Source organism: Apteryx rowi, unplaced genomic scaffold (assembly GCF_003343035.1).
Source record: "Apteryx rowi isolate R43461 unplaced genomic scaffold, aptRow1 scaffold_666, whole genome shotgun sequence".
Taxonomy (NCBI): Eukaryota; Metazoa; Chordata; class Aves; order Apterygiformes; family Apterygidae; genus Apteryx; species Apteryx rowi.
Genome location: NW_020450945.1, coordinates 36,019 through 63,591, shown reverse-complemented (window position 1 = coordinate 63,591; position 27,573 = coordinate 36,019). Strand labels below are relative to the sequence as shown.

At 35.5% G+C, this 27,573-nt stretch overlaps 1 protein-coding gene across 1 annotated transcript in view; it reads right to left on the bottom strand.

Annotated features, from left to right (window-relative positions):
- Positions 1-26,683, bottom strand: part of LOC112975390 (gamma-1-syntrophin-like) — a gene marked incomplete at its 5' end in the record, with an annotated part of 48,109 nt that extends 21,426 nt beyond the window's left edge. Inside the window, 5 exons of the mRNA XM_026085370.1 lie at positions 2,369-2,461; positions 8,472-8,624; positions 21,342-21,413; positions 23,501-23,617; positions 26,642-26,683. Coding sequence (XP_025941155.1) covers positions 2,369-2,461; positions 8,472-8,624; positions 21,342-21,413; positions 23,501-23,617; positions 26,642-26,683 — 477 coding nt within the window. The remainder of the gene's footprint in view (positions 1-2,368; positions 2,462-8,471; positions 8,625-21,341; positions 21,414-23,500; positions 23,618-26,641) is intronic.
- Positions 26,684-27,573: the final 890 nt, after the last annotated feature.

The window sequence follows — 27,573 nt, the reverse complement described above, 5'->3', positions numbered from 1 at the left end:
ATGATTCTTGTGGATTTTATACCTAAAAGACTCCATTCTGGGAGGTCTTGGTTTCTAAGTGAAAAAAAAAAATAATAAAAGAAGTTCCTCAACCTTAATATTTTAAGTCTATAAGGACTTTAATAATCTAAGCTACTGCTATCCATCTTTTTCCCTGCATTACTAGTGTACAGGATCTCAGGTTTCCATACCTAATGGATGGATCAGTATGTGGCATACCTCTGGTATGCACGTTGTCTAATAGATAAGGCATTTTTAACACATTGYGCCTTTATCTTAAAGTGTGTTTGCTTGTCAGGCTGTCTGCTTCAAATAAAAACAAAACAAAACCCCAAACCTTCAGGATTCTCAGGACTTCTGAGCTTCGCAAACACTGGTTCCTTTCTCCATGAAGGAAAATAAACCTTACTTTTAAAAGAAAAATTAGCAAGCTTTAAGGCAAAATTGATTTTATTAGTCTAAAATGCAAACATGGAAAGTGCAAGAAATGCAGAGAATACAGGTATGGAAGTGTGGTGAATGAGTGGCGCCAACTGAGGGATTGTTCAGGCTGGACTGTGGCAGACATGTTTTTTGCAATGCAAGGACGCCAGGAGAGAAGGAGGAGGAGGAGGAGGACAGCCTGTCAGCGGCAGAAGATGCATTACATACACTATTCTTTGTCTTACAACTAAGGCCTTTGCACTACAATTAAAATGTCTTTTCTCCAGTTCATGAGGTGTTTTATCCTTGTCTCTTTTGTCAACGCAATGCCTATGAAGCTTTTCCCTTTCTGAAGGCAATTCCTTCATACATCTGCTACAGTTTCTCACTTTGATGAAATCTCTTTCAGACTCTGTAGACATGTTCTCTTTCATCAATATTTAGACTCTCAAGATCTCCAGACACTTGGCTACAGTTAATGCTTGGCTTAAAATTTCAGAACTTTGTGGGTGCTTAGCATGCATGTACCCCAGAGGGAACAGCTTCATTCTGTGGCTTTAGAGATGAAAGGGAGAGGGAAATTAATAAAATTGCCTTATAGCTTTATGATGCTTCAAAAGCTTGGGAGATCTGGAAGATGGAAAATTCCTTCTTTGTTTTCCTCTGGTTGTCATCAAGTCATCAAAGCTTTATTCCAGTGGTTTTGCACTGTGGATCTTCTGCAACTTGGTTGTGCATTTTTAATTGGAGTAGAGAAGAAAGAGGTGTTGCCATCAGGCAGGGTTTCCAGCCTACCTAGTCAGGTCTCTCACTGGAAATTAGATGCTAATTTTTTGCTGCACAGGTTTTAATGTTGGAGTTTGGCATGATGTATGTTTAATAATACTTACATGACCGATTGAGGAGCATGAGGCAGGAGGAAGAGTAGAGGAAAAGGGGCAAGTGCAAAGCTGTTCCAAAAGTTAAAAATTGCCTTAGTGTTTCTGCTATCAATTTTAATATTTGAAATATCTTTTTGCTCTTTGCAATGAAAGAACAAAAATATCTATTTGTGAGGACAAAAATGTTTTGTAAGTAATGTTGTTCATCAAGATGATGTCTCCAGAAATTTTGTGCAACACAAATGGCATAGTGATATAGTCAYGTAGCAGCAGTAAAGCCCGCTTACATTTTTAGTACTTGTTAGCAATTAATGCAAATGTGAACATACCTAGGCTCTAGAGTGATTTCACCGAGTTTTGGACCTGCATTAATATAACATAGAAACTGATGGCATATTATTCGGTTGACAAAGCAAACTATTTCCTCAAATGCACTGAGTTTTTTCTGAGGCTGATGCAAATAGCATGAGGCATACAGCTGGTGGCTGAACTGAATGTCTGCCCCTCCTTGATATTGTGTAATGCTGACGCAGGGGTTAGGCAGCAGAAGTACACACTAGAAAAAAATACATATATGATGGCATTTCTCTTTTTACTGATGCCTAAAAAAAACCCATCTAAAAATAACCAGGGAATTGCTATAATAAGAGAGAGACCCACTCATGCGACAGGAGAACAGAAAGATAGCTTCTTTTTAAAGCGTATGTCAGCTTGGATCCAAGAAGCTTATTTCCTTTCAAAAACTAGGATGCACCATAGAAAGAAACATCAAACTGAATCAGTCTGGGCTTTCATGTGAAATTCTAGAATGAAGACTTGATGCTTGTTTCAGATTGATACTGGTATTGACTTTTCAATAACAAGCACATAACAGAATGCAACTTCTCATTATCGTTTAGAAATCACCCCCAAGTTTAAAATAAAACATGAGAGATTTGACATAAGATCATCTGTTGCAATACCAAAAAAAGCGCTTTTTACGGATGGCTTAGCCATTTATCCTAAAGTATAAGAAATAAAGAGGAATAATAATACCAAGATGGAAACAAGTCTTAGACTTTTACCTTTGTGGCAGCATCAAAGCATACAAAGCCCATGCTAAAGTCAATGGTAAGTCCCATAAGATGACTCTCCAAAACACAGGCGTATGTCTTGCACTGTAAAAGAAAAATCAGAAAAGATAGTTATTACAGTACACAATTCTTCAACTTCCTTCTAGGACCAGTCCTTCTGTGTCTTTATTCTAATGTACGTATCTCAAATTTATTATCAAAAAGAAGACATTTCTGTGTAAACAGGACAATTCATTGCAAGTGTATCTCAAATCAAAGGATTTATAACAGTGATGAAGTTTTCTAAGTATTGTAAAAGGAGGTTTTACTTCCATTAAGGAAAAAATAAATCCGAATTGAACAGCCTCAGTGGCTTACCAATGACAACTGCTAAAAGGGAAGTTTCATTATTTTTGAACTCTCATATTCATTCTGGAAGATGAAACCCAGTATCTTCCTCTAAACAGTAATATATCCAGCTTTTCAGAAAAAAAAAATAAAAGCATTTGTAAAATATCTCTTTGTTATGCTGTTTATTTTTGGCGTCCTCCTAAATCTCAGTGAAAAAGACAGCATTTCAATATCATGTAGCAATTGATGTAATCATATGAAATAGCTTTTTGCTTCAGCTACTACATCTCAAAAGTTTCTATGAGAAAACCTTGAAATCCTTAAGACTTTCTCATTCTATGGATTTTTTAATATGTGTCTATTTATTTCCATAATATCAGGCTTTGATACATGGCATGGGACATCTATTAGTGACATTTTCAGGATCAAAATTATTGCTGTGCCTGAGGGCTGACTTCAGGTTCAAAGCAATAAACTTGAATTTTTCACCACAAAACCTGTCAAAGTGTTAAATTATTTTCAAATCTGATGTAGTAAGTGCCTTAAAAAGGCCATTCTTATTTTATAGAAATTTTGCCCTTCACACTAAATGAGATATAATTATATTCTTCAAATTTCTCTGTAGCCACTAAAGGTACCAAATGAGAAAAAAAAGACTTGTGAGATCTATAATGTGTCAAAGAACTGAAACATAAATTATTAATATGGACACAATAGAAGTTACTAAATTATCAGTGTTACAAAGACACGTGTCATTATTTATGCCATTTTGACTATCAAGGAAAATATTAATGGTAAATCAGATGCCTTTATATATTCTTTGGATGTGCACCTAAATGGTCCTCCCCAGAACATAAGAAGCTGAAAGGCTCATTTACAGCTCCTCCAAGAGGAACTAGACATACCGATGCTCACACTGAAGGAGAAAGAAAAGTTCATGGCTATATGGATTCTTTTGTTGTTTTAAATTGACTTTCTCATCTTTGAATATAGATTTCTTTCCCGGAACTGAAATATTTGTGTGAATTGCTTTCATAGATCAAATCAGGTCTCAACTGCATCCAAACAGGTGTTGGATAAATTTGGTATGCACACCCTGGAGCTCTATAATACAGGTTTCAAATATAGTGATGTCTATCTTTCTGAAGAAGACTCAATATTAGCTGTCAGTGAGGCACAGGGGCAACGTTTAAACCAGTATATAGACAAGGTATGACAATCTATGATTCAGAAGTAGAAGCAATCCATGGCCTACCTATGACTTACAAGATGATTTTTGCACTGTTGTTGAGTAACAGTAAATCATATGTTATTGTGTGATCCACCAAAGGTGTTTACAAGCTGTAACTGTCCTTCCCTAAAGAAAAGGTTTCTTGCTGCTGCTGTTGAGGTGAAAAGCAATGAYGGGTCTATTCTGGTAACTTCCAACACTGAAAGAACTTAATGTACTTCACTACATGTCTAAAATGTGAATTCATACAGCACAGACCTGCACTCAGTCATTATAATTATTAATGCATGAAAAAGTGTAACTTTAGTTACAAAATCCATGAAATTCTGTGGTGTCAGAGTGATACTTTATTCGTGTTTATATCAGCAAATAAGAGTGGCTCTTTTTGGAGCAGTTACACCACAAAACTGCAATGAAAATGTAAACTTTGATCCTGAATGAGTGTTGTTAGAAAGAGAGATGATTTTGCCTTTGGCAACATCTCATTAGTAAAAGAAAAGAGGTTTCATCAATAGAAAGTAATATATTTCCCACTTAATGAATTCTCATATACTGAAATGCTGAAGTTCTGCATGCGAAACAAAAATGTACAGTTTTGTACAATTATCTTGTTAACTTGGAATAAAGGTGCATAAAACAACTTTTTATTTATGGTATGGTACAGTTATTTCCATTCCTCCAATATATATAGAACAGACATGCAGTCTTTATCGAGAACTGAAATTTGGCGAGGAGACAATATCTCACTCGGATGTAAAATATGTACTGCTGTCTAACTCAGCTGACCTTCCACCTCAACACCCGAGGTCTGATCTACAGTGCACACTGCAGCACCACACCGAGCTGGCAGACCTAGCTCTAGGATGGCATTGCTTAAGCACAGCACCATGCCTGGGCTAATTAGCCTCACTGAGAAATTGAGATTTATGAGAAGCAGGACATATCAGCCTGGGTTCAATGCTGCACTGAAAAAGTTACCTGCCTCTCAGACTGAAGGTAGTCTTTCTGCGAGGCAGTGCACAATGTGGGTATCGGTAGCAAAAACTGCATTGCAACGTGCAGATCATCAACTGAATAGCTGGTTTTTTACTTACATGTAAGATCAGTCTCTGACTTCAGGATATGTATTTCAAAGATATGCAAAACAATTTATATAAGCAAAAACCTAAGAGCAACAAAAGGATCTCTGGACAGTGAGATTTTAGTGTCTTTCAGGAAGAATGTCCTTTTTATTTGCATGTTGTAGCATATGATTCAGGTCACAGGTCAGAGTTGGAATGTGAGCTTTAAGACACTTGTTAATGCTGTTCAAAATTTTCTCATCTTTACTTTCTCTGTCTTTTGTCAGACATTTGGAGGAAACAAAAATGAAGAAATCCTTCCTGGGAGACTTGACAGTTTAAAAGTTCCTGTACATTTAGTACACATTTTAAGCCTTAAAAGTGACTGTTAAAAAAATATGATTGGCTTTGACTACTGATTTCTCAGATAGAGTTCATAAACACCTTATCAAAAACAGCTCATCAAAACTGAAGCATTCCCCCCCCCAAAAAAAAAGAAGGTAGAAGAGTTTTCAGCTCTTAATTCTTGTTTTCTCACACCATATAGAATATTAAATTGGGTTTATGAATAATTCAGCAGGTCAGGTGCTGAAGAAGACAACCCTAAGTATTATGTTCCTTAGACTCTACTCCCTCAATACACATAGTTTAAATTATGGAAAGAATGATACATTGTAAGCCTACTGTAAGCTAGGTCCAAGATTGAATTCAGACTTTCAAACTCAGATTCAAATTCAGTGGAAACAAGCTTTAAACTGTACCACAAAGCAGCTTACATGGTATTTCTYATATTAGGGATCAAGCAACTACTATACAAACAAGGATAGAGAAAAAAAATCTATGATGAAAGGGGTGAAAATTTTAGGATAAAGTAGTAGGAGCATCAAGAGAACATCACAGAAAGATGCTGTGAGATAGTAAGGAAAAAGGACCTCCATTTGAGGTGAGATTTTATTTTTGTTTTTCTTTCAGTATCTAATTATAATAATGGATTAGAGTGTCTTACTACTCTAAAGAAAATTAATTAAAGAGTAACCATAACATACTATAATGGCACCCCTACAATATCACAAATTGTTTCATATGCTATTGTCAAACTATTAAGACCTTTACTGTCTTTCTCCCCCTCTAATATATTTCTTTCCTAAATAAAACTATGCCATTAATTTTTGTTGTAGATATGCCTCTGAAAGAAGCTATGAATTTAGGCTTAAATAGAATTTCTTATGTGTTTATAGTGAGACATCTTTTTCAATATTTGGATTTGTAATATATTATTTAGAAATACATCAGAATAGGGCCCCAGTTAACCTCTGCTTAGCTATGCCAATTTATACAGGTTGAGAAACACTGTTACTATTTGTATGATTATGGCATAGTACACACTACATTTGAATAATTTTAATTGTAGTTTTAAATTACAGTTATTTTCAAAATTATCTGATTTCATAGTAAGACAAACCTGCATACACCTGGATTTTCATTCAGAGTTAAAAGTGTATGTAATTACTGCACATTTTCTATGAACATGATTGCATAAAACAAAATTTTATTAAAAATTTACAGTGATACCTTGACCTGAACCTGCGGTCTTTTTTTCTCACAGAACAATGAGATCATGTTCTTAAAAGAACTTTTGGGAGACAAATTATACCACTATTCAAACCTAATACCTATTCCAGATTTTATATGAATCTGCAAGAAACTGGTGGATGAAAGCACAATATCAGATTGTTGAAAGAAAAACATGGGAAGCCAAGCTCAGTTATTTTAAAAATTAATATTCTGTTGTTTTTCCAAACTGGGACATAGAACAAGAGGCAAGAATAGAGGCAAAACCTAAAAAACAAAGATGAAATTATAGTTGTGTGTTTCACAGTAATAAGCCATCAAGAGATGGCTATTCATCCACTTTCTCAAATTTGCTGTAATCAAACTCACTCAGAAAATGAATATGCTGAGCTCATAATTGCTCATCTAAAAGTCAACAGACTGAAAAGAAAGGTGCAAAAGGAAAAATCTGAGGTTAAGATTATTAGAAAAAGTCTTTTTGGGAGCCAAGGGAAAAATGTTGAATAGCTACCATTCTAAAACCCAAGAGAAGTTAAACTAGGAATGCTACAGCAGGAATCTGCATGAGAGAAGAACAAATATGAAGTGGCTTCTGGACTAAAAGTTATTTGAGAAAAATGCAACATATTCTTTTACTGATGGCACAGTAGTACTTYATAAACAATGCTACTGTCAGTTACCTAAGAAAGACAAAGCATCTCAAATACTTAGTAGCAAGAATATATCTTGTTGCAATTTTTATACAGAAAAACTACACTTGCATTTTTCAGCAGGACAATAAAAGTTCAAAAGGTAAGAAAAGCTCCTAAAAAGGTAGCAGAGCACATCAAGTTAAAGATAAAAAATGTACTTTCTTAGGCTCCTCCTCCAATAATGCTAATACATATTAAAATTGTCGGCAGTGCAGCTTTTTCCAAAATAGACTATCAGCTGTATCAGCTGTATATACTAATTCCATCTGCAGTGCTGCTTTATAGGTCAGGAGAGGGCTAATGTATARCTAACAGTTTGTCTAAATAACTAACTGTCAGAGCCTGTGTTCACAGGAGGATRCAGAAAATGAGTGCATAGAAAGTGAGCACTAACCAATATTTGCACAGGGTAATATGCTAATATGACTTTTTTAGGTCAGTATACAGGATAACTCATGGCAATACCAATGAAGCCTCTTCCAACCACATGTATTTTCATGATCAGAACATCAAAATAACAACAAGGATTAGGTGAATTATAATGTTTTTCCTCTATTTTAAGTCAAAAAACATAATTTTGGGTCACATGAAAAAAACAGAGTTATCTTTAAATAAAACCACTCTGATATGAAATTTTGCTATAAAATTCCAATAGTAAACTGTACCTGAATGTCATCCATCTCTGCTGGGTCATCTGACAATTGGGGAGATATACAAGGAACAAGAAATTTGTGAAAAGAATAACATATCTGAGGTTTAGTTTTGTTGTCACTTGCATCAGTGAGTACTCTCACTCAATGTACTCTCAGGCCTGYTTATTGCAAGGACAATTTAATTCCTGAAAGGTTCTTTTATGTCACTCAGTAACATATAAATAGTGTGTATGACAGTACGTAAGAATGATACTTAAAGAACTGTTTTGTCCCTGATCTATGAAGATTGTTTTTCATCTTCTGTCCATGAACTTTAGTTAACAATTAAGCATCACCTACTCATAACAACTGAGTCATGCCTTCCAAACCTTAGATTGCAAGCTCCTTGGGAAAAGTAAAAAGTTTTTTTTTTTTTTTTTAACATTATTACATACCTACGATAATAGTAATTTGAGAACTCCAGTAGGTCAGAGAATTTCTTAAGTTGCCTCATTATCTTGGATAACTATAATTTGTTAATGAACTAACAGATAATCATTAAGGCAGTGTTCTCACCTGTATCCTTTCAACTTCTAAAAAAGTTGCTGTTTGGAAGGCTTTTTCCCATAGTGTTAGGTCAGACTCTAGTTCCACAGAAAAGTAGAGATCTTCTCCAGTTTCAGACTGGACACCAAAGCAATGTTTCCGTCGGTCCAGTAGATCACTGTCCTGATGAAAACCTGAAGTTATATAATCTGGCATACATCAATTAATATTTCTCATTGCAAATGTCTATGCCTCAAACATAGCATTTTTAAATGGTATTTTAAATATTATAATGCTGTAGTAGCTACTGAGAGCTCAGGAACTGAAAATTATAGTTTCGGCCTAAACATTGACATCTCAAGGAATCTTAAGACATTTTTGTTCAGAACAGTACAGAACAACACAGTGTATCTTGATTTACAGAACACTGGCATAATTTTAAATATTTTAATAAATCAATTCTCAACACATTATTATAAACTTTTAAATTAGATAAATTTTATAAAGGGTGTCATCTTTCTGTTCACCTGAGAAGGACATGAAAAAAGATCAACTTCTCTAACCTATTGTACCCGCCTACTCATGTGGAAGGCCTCCAAAGGAAGCAAGAGATTTATTTAAGCAGTATAAAAAGTCCATCTCTCTTATTTTCCCTATAGAGGCCAGGCAAAACAAGGCCATGTTTGTGATGTCTTACAAAATCCAATGCAAAATTAGTCCATTGTTGCATACTGCCAGTGGAGACTATGGTGGTTGCCAGTGGTCACGTTGCTGGCTTTGAAACCGGGAAAAAAAATGTTACTTTTGGTTTTACTTTCAACATAACAATATACAATGGATATCAGATTGCAGAAATAAATAACATTTAATGATTGCTAGCATTTTATTGACAGTAAATCAAAGAATAACCTAGCTAACCAGGAAATCCATCACTAAAATGTTTTTCAATGATTTTTTCTGAAAAATAGAGGACACTTTATGCAAAAATTCTGGCATATAATTCATCCTTGTGAAAATATACTTGCAGGAACAATTTTAATTAATTTTGTCCCTATTATAGCAAAGCAGCTGTCACAAACCACAGACTCACCAGCTGTCCTTGCAAATACATCTGGAAATTTGGGTATATGTAGCTCGGGTGCAACTTTTACAATGCTACCCTGTTGCAGAGGGCACAGCTGAGATCAGTGCAGGAGACTTGCTGGACAAGATTGCCTTCTGGTTATAGGCAAACTGTATGGGCACCCGGTGGACCATAACTAGCTGATGCAAGCTGGAGAAGCACCTTACACTGTTCTAGCCAGCTCTGGGGCAGAGAACCAGGAACCTATAGCTGGCTGAGAGTTTTTCTTTCTTGCCCTGTCCAGGAGACTTTGCCCTGAAAGGAGACTATGAACACAAAGAGCCAATAAATCTACACTGTTCTCCATGAAACTATTGTTCTTGTCCAAGTAAGTAGGCAATGGTAGAATGTGCACTATATTCCTCCTTCCTTTTCATTCAGTAGACATACGACAGACCTGCTCAAGAAAGCCAGGACAGCACAAATGCATGAATGGTCCTGGTTCAAATTTGCTCTACAGCTTCTAGAAAAATCAGCTATGGAGGCAACACACCTTCTCTGTGCAATCACCACGACAAAACTGAGTTGCTCAGATGTAAAAATCACCTGTCTTGGCCCTAACCTATGTTTCATCAAGTCCTAAGCTTAGCACCTCAATAGCAGTAATTCATGAATGGAAAAATTAAAATGAACACAGGCTTTTAGACGTTAAARATAACATTTCAAAAATAAATATTTTCCCCAAATATATGTTTTTMCAAGTGTTCGGAGGGCTATGTAGGTGAATTAATTGAATGAAGCCAAATAACAGCATAACTCCTATGACGAATACTTTTGTCCTTTTTTTCTCACTCAGGCCTCTGCTAAMACTAAAATGTCATTCTGCTCACATCATGTTTTGACCAGCTCTATGCAGTGCTCAAAAAAGAGGTCATAATGTCTAGGTTGTTGTTAATGACAGCTATGCTCTACAGCACATTCAGCCTCAAAGTGCACAGAGCAGCAGCACTGTGACAAATGTTTAATCTTGTGAATATGTGTAACAACATAAAACATATCATCTAGCACCTGACAATAGTTCCCTACTGGTAGGAACTGGCTGCAAAGAGACACTGGCCACCCCTCACTTCTTTGAGGTAGAACAGCTACTTTGTGTAGTATAACCACACTTGTCTAACAGGTCTTAAGTGTGGTCTTAAGTTCATTATGCTCCCAGGGCTATATCTGGATAATTGCATGGACCTATTCAGCTAAGAGTTTGACAAAACTAATGTATAAGGTGAATATCCTTCCCAGAGAAGGATTTAGTTTTTCATAGCTATAATGTAAGATGAAACTAAAAATATTTTGAACTCATCTTCACCTGTTCTTGACAAGAGTCAACAGAACAATTTATTATTACTAATGCAATCATGCATGAACCTCTGTTAAACCTTATTTGAAAAAATCACTATGGCACTATGTGGGATCACAGGAACAGCTGTCACTAAAAGCAATTGAACTCACGGCCCCTGTTTTTAAATAGGAGGCAGTTTACTGCAATGCTTGGTTCCAGAATACATCTCTTTACTTGRTTGGGCACAGTTAAGCTTTGACAGCTTTTAAATCATGCAGTTAGCTTCTCCTGTTCTTTCAGGCTTTTTGCCTATCGTGAAGCATATGGTGGATACAGCAAAGGGATGAYTTTTTGAGTAGACTGTGAAAAATGAAAGTGTTAAAAGGTATACTGGTATTGATCTTTATTAAAATGTCTTTGAAAAGTGCAAAAATCTCAGAATAGTCTTTTGAATTGATTAAATAAAACGTGTATTTTATTACTGGCATTGCAAGCAATAATTGTACTAGATTTTACTAAGTATTTCATTATTCCTAGAGGATGAAAACAGAATTGTTCTGAGAATTGTTCAAAAGTCTCTGCAAATTTAAGATAAACTTGTCAGGAGTCCCAAAACCAGGTCTGGATTAAGCAGGAATCCTCATTAATTAACTTTCTAAGATTGTTCTTTTCAGCTAAAATATAAAATGTTATTCCACCCATTTAAGAATCTGCTATGATGCTGTACTTTTATAATCACTCACTAGTCAATGATGGACATTAGCTGATTTCATGTTGATTTTTTAAGAACTCTTTCATAGTGCTAATGATCAGCTGCACCATTGTCCTTGATGTTCCTAATGTGAATTACTACAGATTCTCTGAAGTAGGAATAGTCACAAAAGTTGCAGCAGTATCCTAATTGCCTACTGGAAAGGAAGTCATCTTGCAGAAGGATTGACTGTGAGGAAGGTCTTTGGCTTATGCCCAGCTTCAGGGTAATCCAGCATCTCTGCTGACAGAATGGTATGACTCCTGCTTGCCTAATTAATAATGATGTCCATGTTAAGTGAGAGTAATAAATTTGTCTAAGGGAACCAAGCATGGCTCATTAGCCAGGTCCGTTCAAATTAAGGCAGAAGGCTTCTTTATCGTTGAGCAGTGACATCATCTTCTCTTCTGCAGAAGGAATCTTTTCTCTTTTGAAAAGCTGTCCTCTCCAAAAGCTACGCTGCTCCTTTTTGATTAGTTATGCCTTTTCATTTCATGTGTAATGAGTCCAATAAATACTCATATTTAGGCTATTAGTCAGTGAAATCCTATAAGATGCAAGAAGCTCTCAATTTTTACTACAGGCAATGACAGCTGAGTTCTTTGTATTATGATCTGTGCACAAGAAAACAAAACTAGGTCTAACTGCTTCCATGCTCATAGCATGACTTTTATCCAGGAGGAGGTGCTCAAGAACTGTCTCAAAGACTGTTTTACCTGCAATGTTATATGAAATATAAAGAGCAATTTGAGGATGGAACTGTAAATATTAATGACACTGGTGAGCAGGTTTTGACATGAGCAATGATCCACATCAGAGGTTCAAAATCACCCCAGTCAGGAGTTATATACATGCACAGACTAAATAGACCTTGACAGTTAAGATGATTTTATTTCAGCTTTTAAAAGGAAGTAAACATTCATGTCTGTTAAATTAATTATAATAATTGTTAATAATATATAGACAGAAGGACTAAACAAAACCTGTTTCCTTTGTTGACTAGCTTAGACAGTTCTGAAAAAAWGAAACCTAAAAGTGCCCTACTGTAACCAAGATTCAGACCTAGTACCTATATTCTCTGAAGATAAAAAGCACCCTCCCATCAATTCAAGAGTGCAATAATTCCAAGGTATAGTGACTATAAAAGCTAATCAGATGATGCTTTTACACTTACAGGCATCAGTGTCCTGATTATTTTATCATTTGTGCCTGTTCTCTTTCACTTACTAGGTGTATCTACATAAACAGAAAATCCTTCTTTCTAAGGGATTCTAATGATCTATTTCTTTATCTGGTACTTCAGGAACACCTTTCTGGCATCCCAATTAGTTGCTATGAAGATGGTTCTAATAGCATTTATAGGCAGCAAGGAACAGATTCACTCCAGAGCAAAACAAAAACAAAAACAAAAACAAAACTCATTAATCAAATAACAAAGACAAAAATACCTTATATCATTTCTGTGCAAGCATATACAAACATACCTCATGTTATCATTCTAGGCAGTCCTGTATTTTAAAGTTAAAATATAAGAAAAATTTTGAAGTTGCATATATGTGTATTTAAATATGCACAGAATGTCACCTAAACTAAAACTGAACAGCATATTTTTTAATGGTCAACTTTTATCAAAGTAAGTTTTCTCATAGGAAAATTAAATGAACAGAGGATAGACTTTCATTTCAATTAAATTCCATTAGAAAGATCTGTCCTATTGCTTGATAGAAACAGAGATGTTCATTCCCTATAACCTGTTAGTTACAGCAGTGAGCTAGAACATAAAATTAATTTCCTATTCTGCCAGATTAAAAGATGATAGACTAAAAGACTTGCATTTGAATCAGACCAGGAATCTGAACACAGGTTTCTTCTAAGCCATAATTGTACCTGTGTATTTCTTAATGTTCTCCACCTAGAAATGTTTTTACTTTTATGTCATATGAGAACAATTTTGCAAAGTTGTCATAAAGCAGAATCATTATCTTTTGGGAAAAAAATATTTTAATACTTTCTAAAGAAGCATTAGTGGTTATTTTCTGCTAAAGAAAAATAAGAGAATAATATAATTACAGACAGAGATTTAAAAAAGTGCTGACCACCTCTTTGGAGAGGTATTAAGGTTTTGTACCTCTTTAAACTCTGAGTCATCGCTGACTGGAAATGAAGTTCAAGAACAGATCCCAGCAGAGTAAATATTACTATAATATATAGCTCAGATAGCAATGCTAAAAAGTGTTCTTATCTTTTCATTTTGAGCCCTTGTTTACAACTTTATTTCCATGTTAATTGTCTGCCTGAGGATATCTTATTTAATATTTACAGTTAAAACAGCTCAAACAGTTCTGTGAAAGAAATTAGGAAAAGGAATGAAATGGGTTTGTCCATGTTAAATATGCACAAAAAGAAAGCCACCCCCAGAAACTGCTTTTCTTGGACACTCCAGAGCCTCCATTCCTTGGTGATCAGGCCTGACATTTGACAGCGACTACTTTAGGGATGGGACAAACCTTTTGCTGCCCTCTTAAAAATCCAAGTTAGGATCTATTGAAAAGTTCAAACACCCTTGGTAAAATCTGGCTGTTACCTTTTTGAAGATTTCATTCTGAACATGTTCCAGCTTATGAAGTGACGGAGGATTTTTCCATCCCCGTGGTGTAAGGGAAGAGAAGAACTTGCCTACTTTTCCCAGCTGCTAGGGGTGCTATGTTACTAGCCATGGGAAATGAGTACAGGAAAACTTGTACCTTCTGTATCTCTGTACCTCTTGAAGAGGAGAGAAGAAGCACGTGACTCAAGGACAGAACTGGATAGAGAAATTATGTGGAAAAAGAGAAAAGCAGCAAGGTAGGAGGAAACATCTCTTACAGAAACAGACGGGACCAGAGAAAGCCAGAATACAGCATGATGTATTAGGGCAAAATACAGGCAGGTGTAAAGGCAGAACCAAGCAGGGTGAGAAGTGTGAAGAAGGGAAACACAGGCAGAAACAGATTAAAGATATGCAAGAAGGCAGGGGTAAATGGCAATCAGCAAAATAGGCACAGTAACAAAGGAAGAGGCAGGCCAGGAATGGGGAGTAGAGGGAGAGTAGTGGGAGCATTGGAAAAAGATGGGCAGATTTTGCTCCGTAGTTACCAAGTTCACCACTGACATCGATTCTAATACCTATGGCCATGGTTCAGTACTCCTTTGCTTCCAAGACTGTAACAAAAGAAATTACTATCAGGAGCACAAAGAGCAGAGAACAGGGCTTCCAACTTAAATGCTTTGCTTAAATGCAAAATAATTTGTGATAATATTAAGCTGTTAAAATTCTCAGATGATGAAAATCTTTTGGGGGTTTCTTCAATTTTAGATGCACTTATTTTAAAGGTAAGAAACCTGCACCCACCATGCCTTCCTTGTAAGGGACTCAAATGTTGGAAGGATAAGCATTAAATCTGATGAAATACAAGGCTGTAAAATTACCAACCAAACTGGTTATTCATTATAATAAAATCACTGCTTACATGACTACATATTATTTTTCCAGCAGAATTCCTGCCTTATTCAGATACCTTATGAATACATTATGGTAGGCAGAGAATAAATGAGGGTAGTGCAGAGGACACATTTCTGTTGGATATCTGTATGTCTCAGCAAATGTGTAAAAGAGGGTATTTTATATTTACTTGCTAATAGGGCTCTGAAGAAAATTCAAAAATGCCTAGGGAAAAGAAGATCCTGTGATAAAAATASAAAACAAGAATTCATTAGGAAATTAATAATTTTGTTTTCAAAGTTGACTCTGGCTGTTGTGTAAAAGTAATCAGCAGAGTTACACCCTGAACTGAATACACCAAAGAAAATGTTGAATAGCTGTTCCTGAGACAGAAACAATTTATTTCACATGATGAATGGGACAAGGATCCTGTGAAAAAATACAGTATTATCCTTGTTGTATGAAAGACTATATTCCAAAATTCTTTAGGCAATAGGAGTCCAACATCTTATGCTAAATTTAATTGTTTGAAAAGCCAGAAAACTTTAATGAAAGATTGTATTAATCTCAATAGAAAATGTTTTCTGAAACAACTCAAATAATTAAAGATTGTGACCAAAAGAGAAAAATCGATAAATATGTTACATAAAATCTACCAAAATTGATATATCTGAATATATTAGTGGATAAATACTGAAATAATAGTTTACTCCACATATCTGCTTTGTTGGTGGTCTTTATATTTGGCCAGAAGTAGAGAGAGAGAGAGAGAGAGGAAGACAGGAAAAGCGCAGGTACATGGGTAGGAACAGGTTAAATGCGAGCAGAAGCAAAAGAGGAAGGTGCTCGAAACTGAAACAGGTTGGAATTAGTGAGGGGTGAGGAGAGGGGGGAAGGACAGGAATCGGCATGGATGCTGCTGCTGCATGAACTGAAAGAAATAGTTTTACCATCATGTCTGCCACGGCTTCTGTCTCCCAAGACCTACTAGGACTTCACCTGACTTTTATCACCCTGATCCTGAAAATGCCCTGATTAGACTAAGTCTAATCCTTCTCAAGCTTTGGATAAATCTTGAACAACATCTGGGACATAAGACMTACCCTTCTCTTTTCAGCCTATCCTCATTCATTATTCACATTTCACACCTTATTCCTGTTCTTTTTCATCATTCCTTTAGTCTTATGTTAAAAAATAAAGTTAAAGTTGGTGTTGCCTTTCAAGTTGTGGCAACACCACTGTGGTCTCATAACCAGAGAAGCAGCAAAAAGCAATTTCTTAGATGGAGGACGGTACAACTTTGCCACAAGGAGAAGGAAGGGGCTGATGTATTGCCTTTAACTAGCAGAGAGGTTACAAGAGTCATTTAAAAGTATTTTCTGCATCTGTTGTTCGCTTTCTTTTCCTCTGTGTGTTTACCTTGTTATTTCTTCCAGGAAGCAGGATCAAACTCAAATAGTGGCAGCCCCAGCCCAACTCAGCTGACTTTCTTTTTTCTCCAGAGGAGACAGTTTGTACCATCTTAATATTGTGTAAAAATTGTCAAAAAAAAGGGGGGAGTGTCTTTTTTTTTTTTTTAATAAAAACCTCTCTGCAGTTTAAAGGAAACAGAAAAAGTGAAGTTAAGGTGAAAGTCTTACTTAGTACTTTACGTTTCAGATAGTGCTTCTCCTTGTTTTTCTGAATCTTAAATAAAAAGTTTACAAGTCTTTAAATGGTGGCAGTTGTCATGTAACTAATCATGCTGTCTCTTTGCTTTCAAAAGAGACTCAGTGCTGTACAGTAATAGGAACATGAACACCTTTAACACTCTGAGCCCATTAAATTTATCCAAACTAACACACCATGTAATTAAGAATTGTATCACTAGGCACATGTTGAAGAGGAATGAACTGACACCACATACAGAATCACAGATAATATGGAAAATCCRATCAGAGGTGTGGTCACCTAGTCCACACCTCTATCCAAGGTAGGAGCAGCTACCTAAGAAATTTTCCTTCATTGTCTAACGTAAACCTACTTAACGATGGTCTTAATGCCAGTGGACATGGAGAATATTTATGACTTTTACTGTTAYTTTTATCTTATAAGACAACCGTAATTCTAGTTAGGGTCCAAACTGCTCCTCTTTCCTCTAGAAACATAAAATACATTTAAGTTTAGCAGAGAAGGCAAACCAAGGACTGAAAATTACTTCAGCTGTTTAGAACTGAAACACTCAAAAGTTTATGACTTTTTCCAGGAACTGTACCTGGCTAAACTTTGGCTGAAAATCTAATTGCAGGATTAACGTGTTCATAAAGGGATTAACCACTTATGCCTCCTAAGCATTTTCGAGTGTGTGTGAAGTGCTTTAGTGGAATCATATCAGGTTGCAAGTCATAATGCTCTGTTGCTTTGGTAGTGTATGAATGTGATTGTCAGGTTTTTTACTTTGTTTACTATCTAAAATTGTAAATATTTAATTTTTTTAATTTATTAATTAGGGGATCAGTACTCATTAGCTAATTTATGTCAAAGTCACAATAGAGCTCTTTAAATCTACTTTTATGCTTCAATTTTTCCTAGTCTTTGTGATTATTTAGACGGTTCTAATCAAATTAAGAATAGTGACTTTTTGTCTTGCACTTAGGGCAAGTCCCCTTATCTTTTCCTCATATTCTGATGAAACAAAGGAAGATAAAAATACAGTAATAACAAAATAGCAATTTACTATTAGGACTATTATAAGTACTACTTAATTAGTTGTAAATCACATAATAGTCTCTGACAGTTCTGATTAAGGTGCAGRACAGCCTGGCTTTTGGTGCCTTAAATCTGGGGAGAACCTTAACAATTGCAAATGGCATCTCAGTTTCCTGTGGTTCATGAGAAGAGTCAGAAGCTTTAAAACGGCTGCTGAAGGAGAAAGCACACTCCGCACACATAGGGAATTATGAAGAAAACATTCACCATACGGCAGATGATTTCTGAGTTTTATTTAACGTGTTCAGACTACATTCCCTTTCTGACAATTAAATCAGTGAAGTTCTCTGCTGGCTCTAGATGTTAATATTTATTTAGTGCTTTAATATTTTTACTGTCACCTGAAGTGGAAGTATTCTCTCATATTAAAGCACTGAAATATTAATATGTAAACAGTAGGATCTGGCAGTTCATATTCTCCACTGTAGCACTTCTGTCATGGAGAAGAATCTTCAAACCTCTCTAACTGAAGAAAATCATGCCACCTTTTAAAAAGACAACCTTGAGGTAGTAAGTGTCTCTAATCAAAACTGCTCTGGTGAAGTTCATCAGAATTTAACTCAGGTTTAGGGAGTGGAACAAGGACAAAAAATGCTTTGGGACAGACTTAGTAGTAAGTCCTGTCCTTGTGGCATGAGGGACATTTATTGGAAGTTGCGAGCATACAGCAAGGGAAAAAAGTCAGCATGCTCTGGGGAAAGTTGCATGCTGGTTTCTGATGCTTAGCAGTATAAAAATGGGGGGGAAAAAAAAGAAAAAAGAAAAAAAAAGATGTTATTCCAGTCTAAACAAGCCAGGTAATGCAGATACAGTCTAATCTGCAACTGGCCTGATAATATTTGCTAACTCATTTTCACAATTAGACATGACCCAAGACTAATTAACTGGACTCACATCCCTCCTGGCTCTAAAGAACTGTGAAAYGTTGTAGCAGTCCTGACCAAAAGACTCAGCACTCCATGCAGACAATATATCTTTTCTCCTTCTTAGAATGCTCAACAGCCTGTTCAATAACAAAGGAAATATGCTATGGATTTATTAATTCTAAAACACAACTTCTCACTCCTGGGCAAGTTCATATGAAGGTTAGCACAGGCTGCTTACAAGTTCATCTGCTTAAAGGGAGTATTAGCCACAGGAGCTGCACTTGTACTAATAAATTAAGCATGTATGGGACAGTTTGCTGGCTCTATAGCCAGCTGGCAAGAAACAGGCCAAAACCACCCTATGAAACTCTTCTTCCTTCCAAAACAGGGTGCTTACATGCAAGCTGCTGATTAGGAACACTCCCACACCCATGCTAATGCTCAAGCTACACCAGGAATTGTTTGGGAAAGCACTARGGGGTCTACTTAGCCCCGTAACCATGGCAGCAATCACTCTAAAATTTGTAACAGCATAGATGACTGTGTTCCCTGTCCGGGAATGGTCTGTGATGTTTGCTTCTAGTAAATGTGTAGCCAGAATGATCTGAATTTAGGCCAGAATATGGAACTGAAACCACTTAAGAGACACTGATTGATGATATTCTCCTGCAAATGGGCCTTATGGTCTTCCTGTATTTCTCTCTGCCCAACGACATATGATTGTGTCTTCTGAAGCAGAAACATGGAATAATCTGATTTGAAAGCATAATTTTCCTGAAAAGAATGGCATGAACTCAGTTGTTCCTGTGGAGGAACAGGCAGTGTAAGAGAGGTAACTGTCTCTGGCAGAAAAGCCCAGGTTTCTTTTCTCTATTTTTTCATTAGGTTTCCTGAACTATCATGCTGTCGATCAATCTTTGAGGATATAATCTCTTTAAAACCCTTTCTGTTAGCCTACCCTTTTGCCTTYCAACTCATTCTTTTAGGGAAACAAATTTATAATGAAAGCAGAATGTGAGGTACCACATCGCCGTCTGAAGGTGATCACAAAGTAACAGTGTAACTTCTTTTTAGTTGTACCCKCTTCAATAATATCCATGGGGCATGTACAAATGTGTCTAGAAACACACACTGCTAAAATGAACAGAGAGATTTATGATGCTGTCAGAAAGCCTAAACAAAAAGCTGAGTCTCTCCAGAAGCTTAATTTCCTAGTATTAATTTCCTAGTGCCCATTGCAAGTCAGATATTTCGTATTTCTCTAAGACTGCGTTCTAAGAGAAGTCTTCATACTTCATCCCCAGTGTAATGTCTTCATAGGCTAAAGAACTTTCTCTGYTAATACTCTCCTTACATTACACTCTGAAAGAGTCAGTGTTTGCACACACTTGGTAGCTAATGGACATACTACAGCGATGGGACATGTTGCATTTGGGATGTGCTCCTCTTTAACGAAGACTCCAGACCCCACAGTCAAAGAAAGCAGTATAAGAGCTCCTCTTCTGTCTCATATTGCTTGCAGAGTAGTGTGTGTGTGTGTGGGGGGGGGGGGTTGGGGGAGAAGGGGAGAGAGATTCTAAATTTGAAGTCTCTGAGGTAAAAAGCTTCGAATTTTATTGAGCTGTCCATCTGTATTTTGCCTCCTAAAGGAAAGGAGAGTGTACCTGCCTGACCTACAAAAATGAGGAAATGTACCATATGTAAGGTATTCCCTAAGGGAACCACTTTTTAAAAATATGATTTTTTCATCCTTCTTCTTGATAATAATTTATCTCTGCCTGGATGAAGTTTCAGAAAAGGCCAAATTATTTTAAAATAATTTTGCCCTAAAAAAGTAATCATCGTTTCCAATCGTTTCCAATCATAGGAAAGCTATTCAGATAAATGGAAAGAAACAGTTTTTCACCTCTTTTTTTCTCTTCTTTCCCTCAAGTTTTAGATTGAGAAACACTGCACATCTGGAAAACTGTTTTTCACTATTTTTAAACAGAGAGAAGACAATATATATTAATTCTGAATTAAATTTGAATGAAAAATGAAATATAATGTGTAATAATGGCTCTATTCAATTTGCTACTCACAGATTTACCTGTAACCATATTTCATTACTTCTTCCAATGTATTAAGGTTCAAGCAAACTGAAGAAATTGGAGAAATAAGACAAAAGTTTTCAGAATGGTATTACATATTTTCAGGACTCTGCTCTAAGTGCAGTCTTACATTGCAGCCAGTTTGAGTTGCACTTGTGTATTTGTAAGTGGAATCAATCCCTATTTTCTTAGCTGCTCAATTAGAAAAAAAAGAAATATTACACGAGTTGAACGCACCAATGCAGTAAAGTTAAAAATTCTTTTTCAGTATAAAACACATAATGCATTCTGGAGAAATAAAATAGTTTCCCATGTCCAAGAATGGTAACCCAGTTAAAATTGGTTTATTACAAATTTTGCCATGCCTTTTGAAAACATTCCTTACAGAATTTGATCCTATATCTACTGATACCAGGACTTCTGACATTGTCTTCAAAGGGAACAAATCTGATCTCTTTCTGCAAGGTGGTYGTATACTACATAAAGTTTCTAGTTGCAGTGTTATGCTCTGGCTTCTCTACTAGCCTGACAACATGGTAAATTATTTTACATTTTCTCATCATACCTTGAGAATTTTGCACATTATCTCATAAACTGAAAATGTTTTCTCTGCTCGTGTCCAATCCCAGGTTGTGACCTTGGAAAAAAAAAAAAAAAGAAAGAAAAGAAAAGTAAGTAATTTTTCTTTATTTAGAATGAAGGTTATTTAAAAAAATCTATCCATAAAACTTTCTACCCTTTATGACCTGTTTAATGTGTACAGAAAGAGCAAACACTGCTTTAGAGAAATAACTACCAGGGACCAGACTGCTGCATGCAGGCAGTGCTGAGATGTCCTGCCTGTCCCCTTGTGCATCCTTCAGTGGCTTTGCATGCAGGCTGCTCTAGGCTTCTCCTGGGAGCCTCCAGCCACTCTGGTGGGGACTGGGATTCAGATCCCCAGAGGAAGCGGTCCTTGGACTCCTCTGACAGAGCCCAGACTGCAAAAGGGCAAGCTTTTCCTTCTTTATTCCTTGCAGCTGTGTGTCACACTCTGCCCAGTTAACTACATTACTTGCAAAGGTACGAAAATATAAAACCAAAGTCTCCAACTCTGTCCTGTCCTAGATACTGTTTCATATGTAGGACACTTACTAGTGTCTACTGGGCTTGCAGTCCAGGGGAAAAGTAAAGGTAAAGGGTAAAGGTTAAGACTTGAACAGGAAAGAAAGGGATAAATGAATTTATTCAGTCACAGAAGAGTCAAGGAGATATCACAGCAATCTATAAATAACTCTAAGGAAACTGTGAGAAGGAAAGAGGAGAATTATTCACAGTCTCAGAAGATACAAGAACAAGCAAAATGGATTGAAAGCTGAGACTATAAATGAAGAAAAAATCGTAATGGTAAAAAGTATTGAACACCGGCCTAGCTCCAAAGCAATTGCTTATGTATCTGAGCATGCAAAGAAGTATTATTAATCAAATAGGAAAAAAAAAAGGGGGGGGGGAAGGCAGCTAATATGCACTGTTTAAACACATGCCTCTCTAATGTGCTATAATTTGCCCGAGACCAGGGGAATACTTTTATTCGATTTTCTGGTGAAAAAGTTGGCAGCACATCTCTGTTCAGAAAACAACTTAATCCAAGGAGCTTATACCACAAATATAATTAAGAGAATTTTTATTCTTATGAAATTAGTTTACATATGCCGTAACTAGAAGCTCTGAAACTGCAGCCTTGAAACAGTTTGTTCTTAATCTTTCATAATCCCTGGAAAAGCTGAACCTGCATACCTGCAGAATGGCAAACATAACTATATGTGCAAAATTTCCATACAGAAAGCATGATTTTAGAAGTTCTTTTAAAAGCCCTACTGCAGTCTTTGAAAAAGGATAATTTTGGGGGGCATATAAATATGCAAATATTACATGACATGTATTTTTAAGGTAGCTCTGTAAGCAGCTGCAGTYTGGACCTGGCAAGATAGGGTTTAACAGCAGTTCAGAAAAGTCACCCAATAAACAGAGTAAATGAAGCCACACTAGTCTCCCTATTGCCAATACTGGACTGCTACTGGCTCCTTAGCTAGTGTCTTAAAAGTTAGCCAGAGTATATCTACACTTACTGCAGTATAGATGTATCATAAAAATGTAAAATACATTGCTGACTATGAGACAATAGACATAATTTTGCCCTGTGTTTCCAGTCAAATTCCAATTATTATATTTTAACCTAAACAATTCCATTTGCTTCCCTACCTTCCTTCTGGTGCTCCCAAGCAGCAAAAAAGCTACATTCAGGATGAAATCTAAAGATAGAGATATTGCTCCGCAAGCCTTGTCATTTCCACAGCATGCAAAAAGCTTTGATATTTCCCAAAATCTCAGCAGTTTGCCTTTCAAATGATGGTTCAGTATAAATCTAGCCATCTTGCTTCAGGCTTTTTCTCCCTGCCAAAGGGAAATGAAAAGCCCCCTTTTAGCATGAGTAGAGCTCTCTTATATTTTTCCTAAGTGCTCCGGTAAGTGGGGGCAAAGAAGTGCTTGTTAGCTGCAGAATCATCTGATGAACAGTTATTTTCTGTCACTTCTATACCATATTCCCTGGAACTTTTCAGTGCTGTAAGCTGCAATCCTGTCAGCTGAATGAGCAATATCTCAGCGTGAAAGCCTTGTAAATATTACATGAAATAATTGTATTTAATGACACTTATTCCTGCTAAATATGAGAAATATACTTACTGGAGGTGCTATAAATTTATAAAGAGAAGATCCCCTCAGTGCTAGAAACTTTGGTGTGTACATTCGATCCTGAAGGGAGTCTTGTTCCCGTTCTTCCGTCCAGCCCATATAGACTATCTGACAGAAAAATCAATAGTGTTGACAAATTTCTCAGATATTTTCTTCAAATTATTGCAAATATTTCACGCAACTAAGGTGATGTCTGTCAAATCTTATATAGCTACAAGCCTTGAACCACTGACAAAATATGGTTTATTGGCAGTTCACTTATAATCACATAATTGTATAAAGAAAGCCTGTTATAACAATCTGAAAACATCAGAACAAATATTTATTGTACTAACAAAAACCAAAAATAGCTAAAACACATACTGAGCAGACGTTAAAGGTCTATTATCCCATTAAAAGCTCTCTAAAGTAATGCTACACATTGTTGACAAATCACATCAGAGGAATTTAATGCAAGTGAAGCGTAAGGAACCACTATGCAGGAATACAAAATCAAGTCACTGTTAAAAATATTCAAATAGGAAGCAAACATATAGATAGATAGATACACAGATAGATGGAATTTTACTGCAATAAAAAAGCAAAAATGCTGGAGCACRCCAATTTTATACATCTTACTGATCAGATAAGTTCAGAATTTAATTTTGTTGTTTACTGTAATAACATACTTCAGTTAAAAAAGTGTACTACTGCATTGAAAATAGTACTGCAATTTTACAGTATTATTTTAGAAAAGAATGCTGCATAATTTATATTGTTTTAAAATTTGACATGTCTTTTTCTCAACATATGTAACATGTTTGTAATTGCATCCATTAGCATATTTAGGCATTTTCTTAAAGTTTTAAACCCCAGTGAGAAATAGTCTGTCAACCAAACAAGCAATCAACAAACCAACCAAAATAAAAGCCAAAATCTTACAGCTTCACTTTTGATATCTTTGTTAGGGAGGTGAAACAAGAAGAAAAGAAAATAGCAAGATTTTTGAAGGAAATTGTTAATTTTTTATATAAAAAATTTTTATATAATGTTACATCCTCTAAATACAAATTCACCTTTATGYATTAAACAATATGATCTCACAATTTTAAAATAAATTTTATTTCTAAATTATGGCAGATAYGTTTCTTTCCTCTGAAAATTCATATTTAGGGGTTTTGAACCTCCTCACATAGGAAYAGGGAATTAACAGCCTGTTTTCAGGCACTCTATTTTGAACACTCTTCATCTATAGCTGAAGTGCAATTAGAAAACCTTGGACTTTTGCCACCATGTGCACTTCTTCAGAAATAGATGTATGAACCCGGACATATTCAAATCCATTTTAGGATAAAGTTCACCACTCATCCATCTATCAAATATGAGTAATCTTATATCAAATCCGTAAAGAGTAATAGAGCATTAATCACCACTATGACAACTTCTGGAGAACATCTAAACAAGAAGTAGACACATCAYGCAACTTTTGATTTATAACCATGCTATTAATAATGAACAATAATTTCCAGTGTGCACTGGTACACTATTGCTATGGAAAATAGATCAACTCATATTTCATACAGTGCACCTAATAGAATAGATCTATTGTTTTAAATACCGTTGTGAAACTGGGTCATTCTCTCTCCAATGTCCTGATGTATTGTGTATTGAACAGTGAAAATATAAGGAAACCAATCTAAGAAAAATAACTGTAATCATATTAATAGTCAATGAGTAAGTTTACTGATGGTATAAAGGTACCTAAGATTAATGTTTGTATTGCACATTTTATCATTTGAAACCTTATATCTCACATACTTTTAGACAAAGAAGCAAGTTACACAAGCTTATTATTTCTTTAGGGTTGGGAAGAAGCTTTTAATCAACTGCTCTTTATGGAATATACATTAAAATAAATGTATTTCTCTGTTGGATTTTATTACTGCACACTTGGGATTCATGTTTTTATAAAATCCCCCTATACAAAGTCATAATACTATGCTCCATTGAAGTTTGCTGGATATTTTATATTCTACATGCATGCACGCAGGGAGACAGGGAGAAGGTCCATTCTTCTCACAGTTACAGTCAAACTCAACATTCAATTCTATTGCTCAAAACAAACATTAATACTGTAATATAGTTTGGGGTCCAATGAATAATAGATATTTAAGTATTTGTTGGTTTTGTGATTAAACAAGTTTGTAAGGTTCCAAAAGAAGACAGAGCCATACCACAGTACTCAAGAATTAAGTTGAGTGCTTGATGCTATATTGTCATGTAGTAACTAAACTGCCATATATCCTGAAATCTCATCATTTCTGAAAGAAAAACAGTCAGAAAGATAACCTGACAGGCACTGTAAGAGAACTTTTAGATGATTTCATTTGAATGTTTATTCAGATTTCCCTCACTTCTGCTATTTTGTATGTAATTGAATGCAAAAAAAGTATGGACTCCTAATCCTCTGACCTAATAGGAGGAGTCTGTAGAGTGACAGAGAAGGGCTACACAGAGGAGTGAAATTCATACAAAAAAGCTGTGTATATAAGTTTGGCACATTTTTCTCCGTGTAACAGATAAAGAATGAATGACTTCTAGTTTCTAGAAATTGAGACATCTATACTTCAAAATTAATTACACTGAATTGATTTGGTTCCATCTTTGAGTTGTTTCATTAAAATTGGACACAGAGTAAAATATCATCTTGCCTGATGATATTTAATATCATTGTAGCACAATAAATAATCTGTGTTCTGTGCTCATTTCATTTTATAAAGTTTCTACTTCTACTATTCATCAGAATAACAGGATAAAGTCACTCATGCTGTGCAGATGTATTGATATTTCACATTTGATTGCCTTAATACTATAGCAACTATGAAATTTAAGGCAATTGCTCCTTTAGTTATTTTTCCCTTGCCTCTTCAGCTCATGAGGAGAAATTAGATTGATTTTTCAATCTGTTGTACTAAGGATTTATTACCAAAAAATGCATTTCTCTTTCAACCTAAATACTTACTATTAACATACAGATAAATCGTTAAATGTAGACTATCTGATTATAATTAGGAACTTACAAAGTTGTTTGCATGTGTGTACATATGCATGTGTGGATTAAAATAATATGGGCTAGATTCTGGAAAAGAGGACAAAACTAAACAAATACTTTATAATTATTTTAATTACATGTTCCTACAATAGTCTCAGTTTATCTAAACACACCGAGCAGATGAAGATAGACAAAATATCATTTTTACCTGATGAACCTGAGAAATTGATTAAAATTTTTCATTTGTGAGGTAAAATTGAAGTCTTGAGCCATTTATGTTACTGATAAACATTTTAACTTTGGTTTCTAAAAAGCTTTGACTATAAACAACATAAGAAAATTATTTATTTGGAAAGGGATCTCTACCTTCCAGAATAATAGCTCATCTATATGTATGTAGTGAAATGTGGATGAACACGAAATTTGACTTGTGAGATTTGGAACATATAACATCTTAATGCTACACATGTGGACCCAGACCAAAATCTTACTGAATTTCATGAGATTCTGTCTAAAAAGAAATGTTTAAACAATAGACATAAGAAGCATGGAAGTAAATGGTAACCACAAAGTGACAGCGCATGGCATGCCCTTTTATACATTTAGCTTTTAAACTTAGAAACATTTCTATGAGCCCCTATAAACATTATCAACAACTGTTGTGAAGAAAAAAAAAGTTATATGTGATAACATCCACTTAAAAGACAATTTTTGCAGCCCTGATAGCTTCTAACTTGCCTGCAGCAGCTCATACCTCAAAATCAAATAGAGGCACCAAATTAGTTAATTTAGTGTCTGTTGGTTCAGTAACAAAGATTCAATAAGTTATTATGGTTTATCAGTTAAATCATGTACAGCTGAAAAAATCTATATCTAAATGATAAATGAAACTGGGCACTCTCTCCAGCCAAAAATCCATATACTCCTAATTTAGTATATATTTACAGCACACAGACATCCTAGTCCAAGCAGGATAGCAATCCATAAATTGTCATATTCTATACCAGTCCAACACATTGCTAAAATGTTTTGA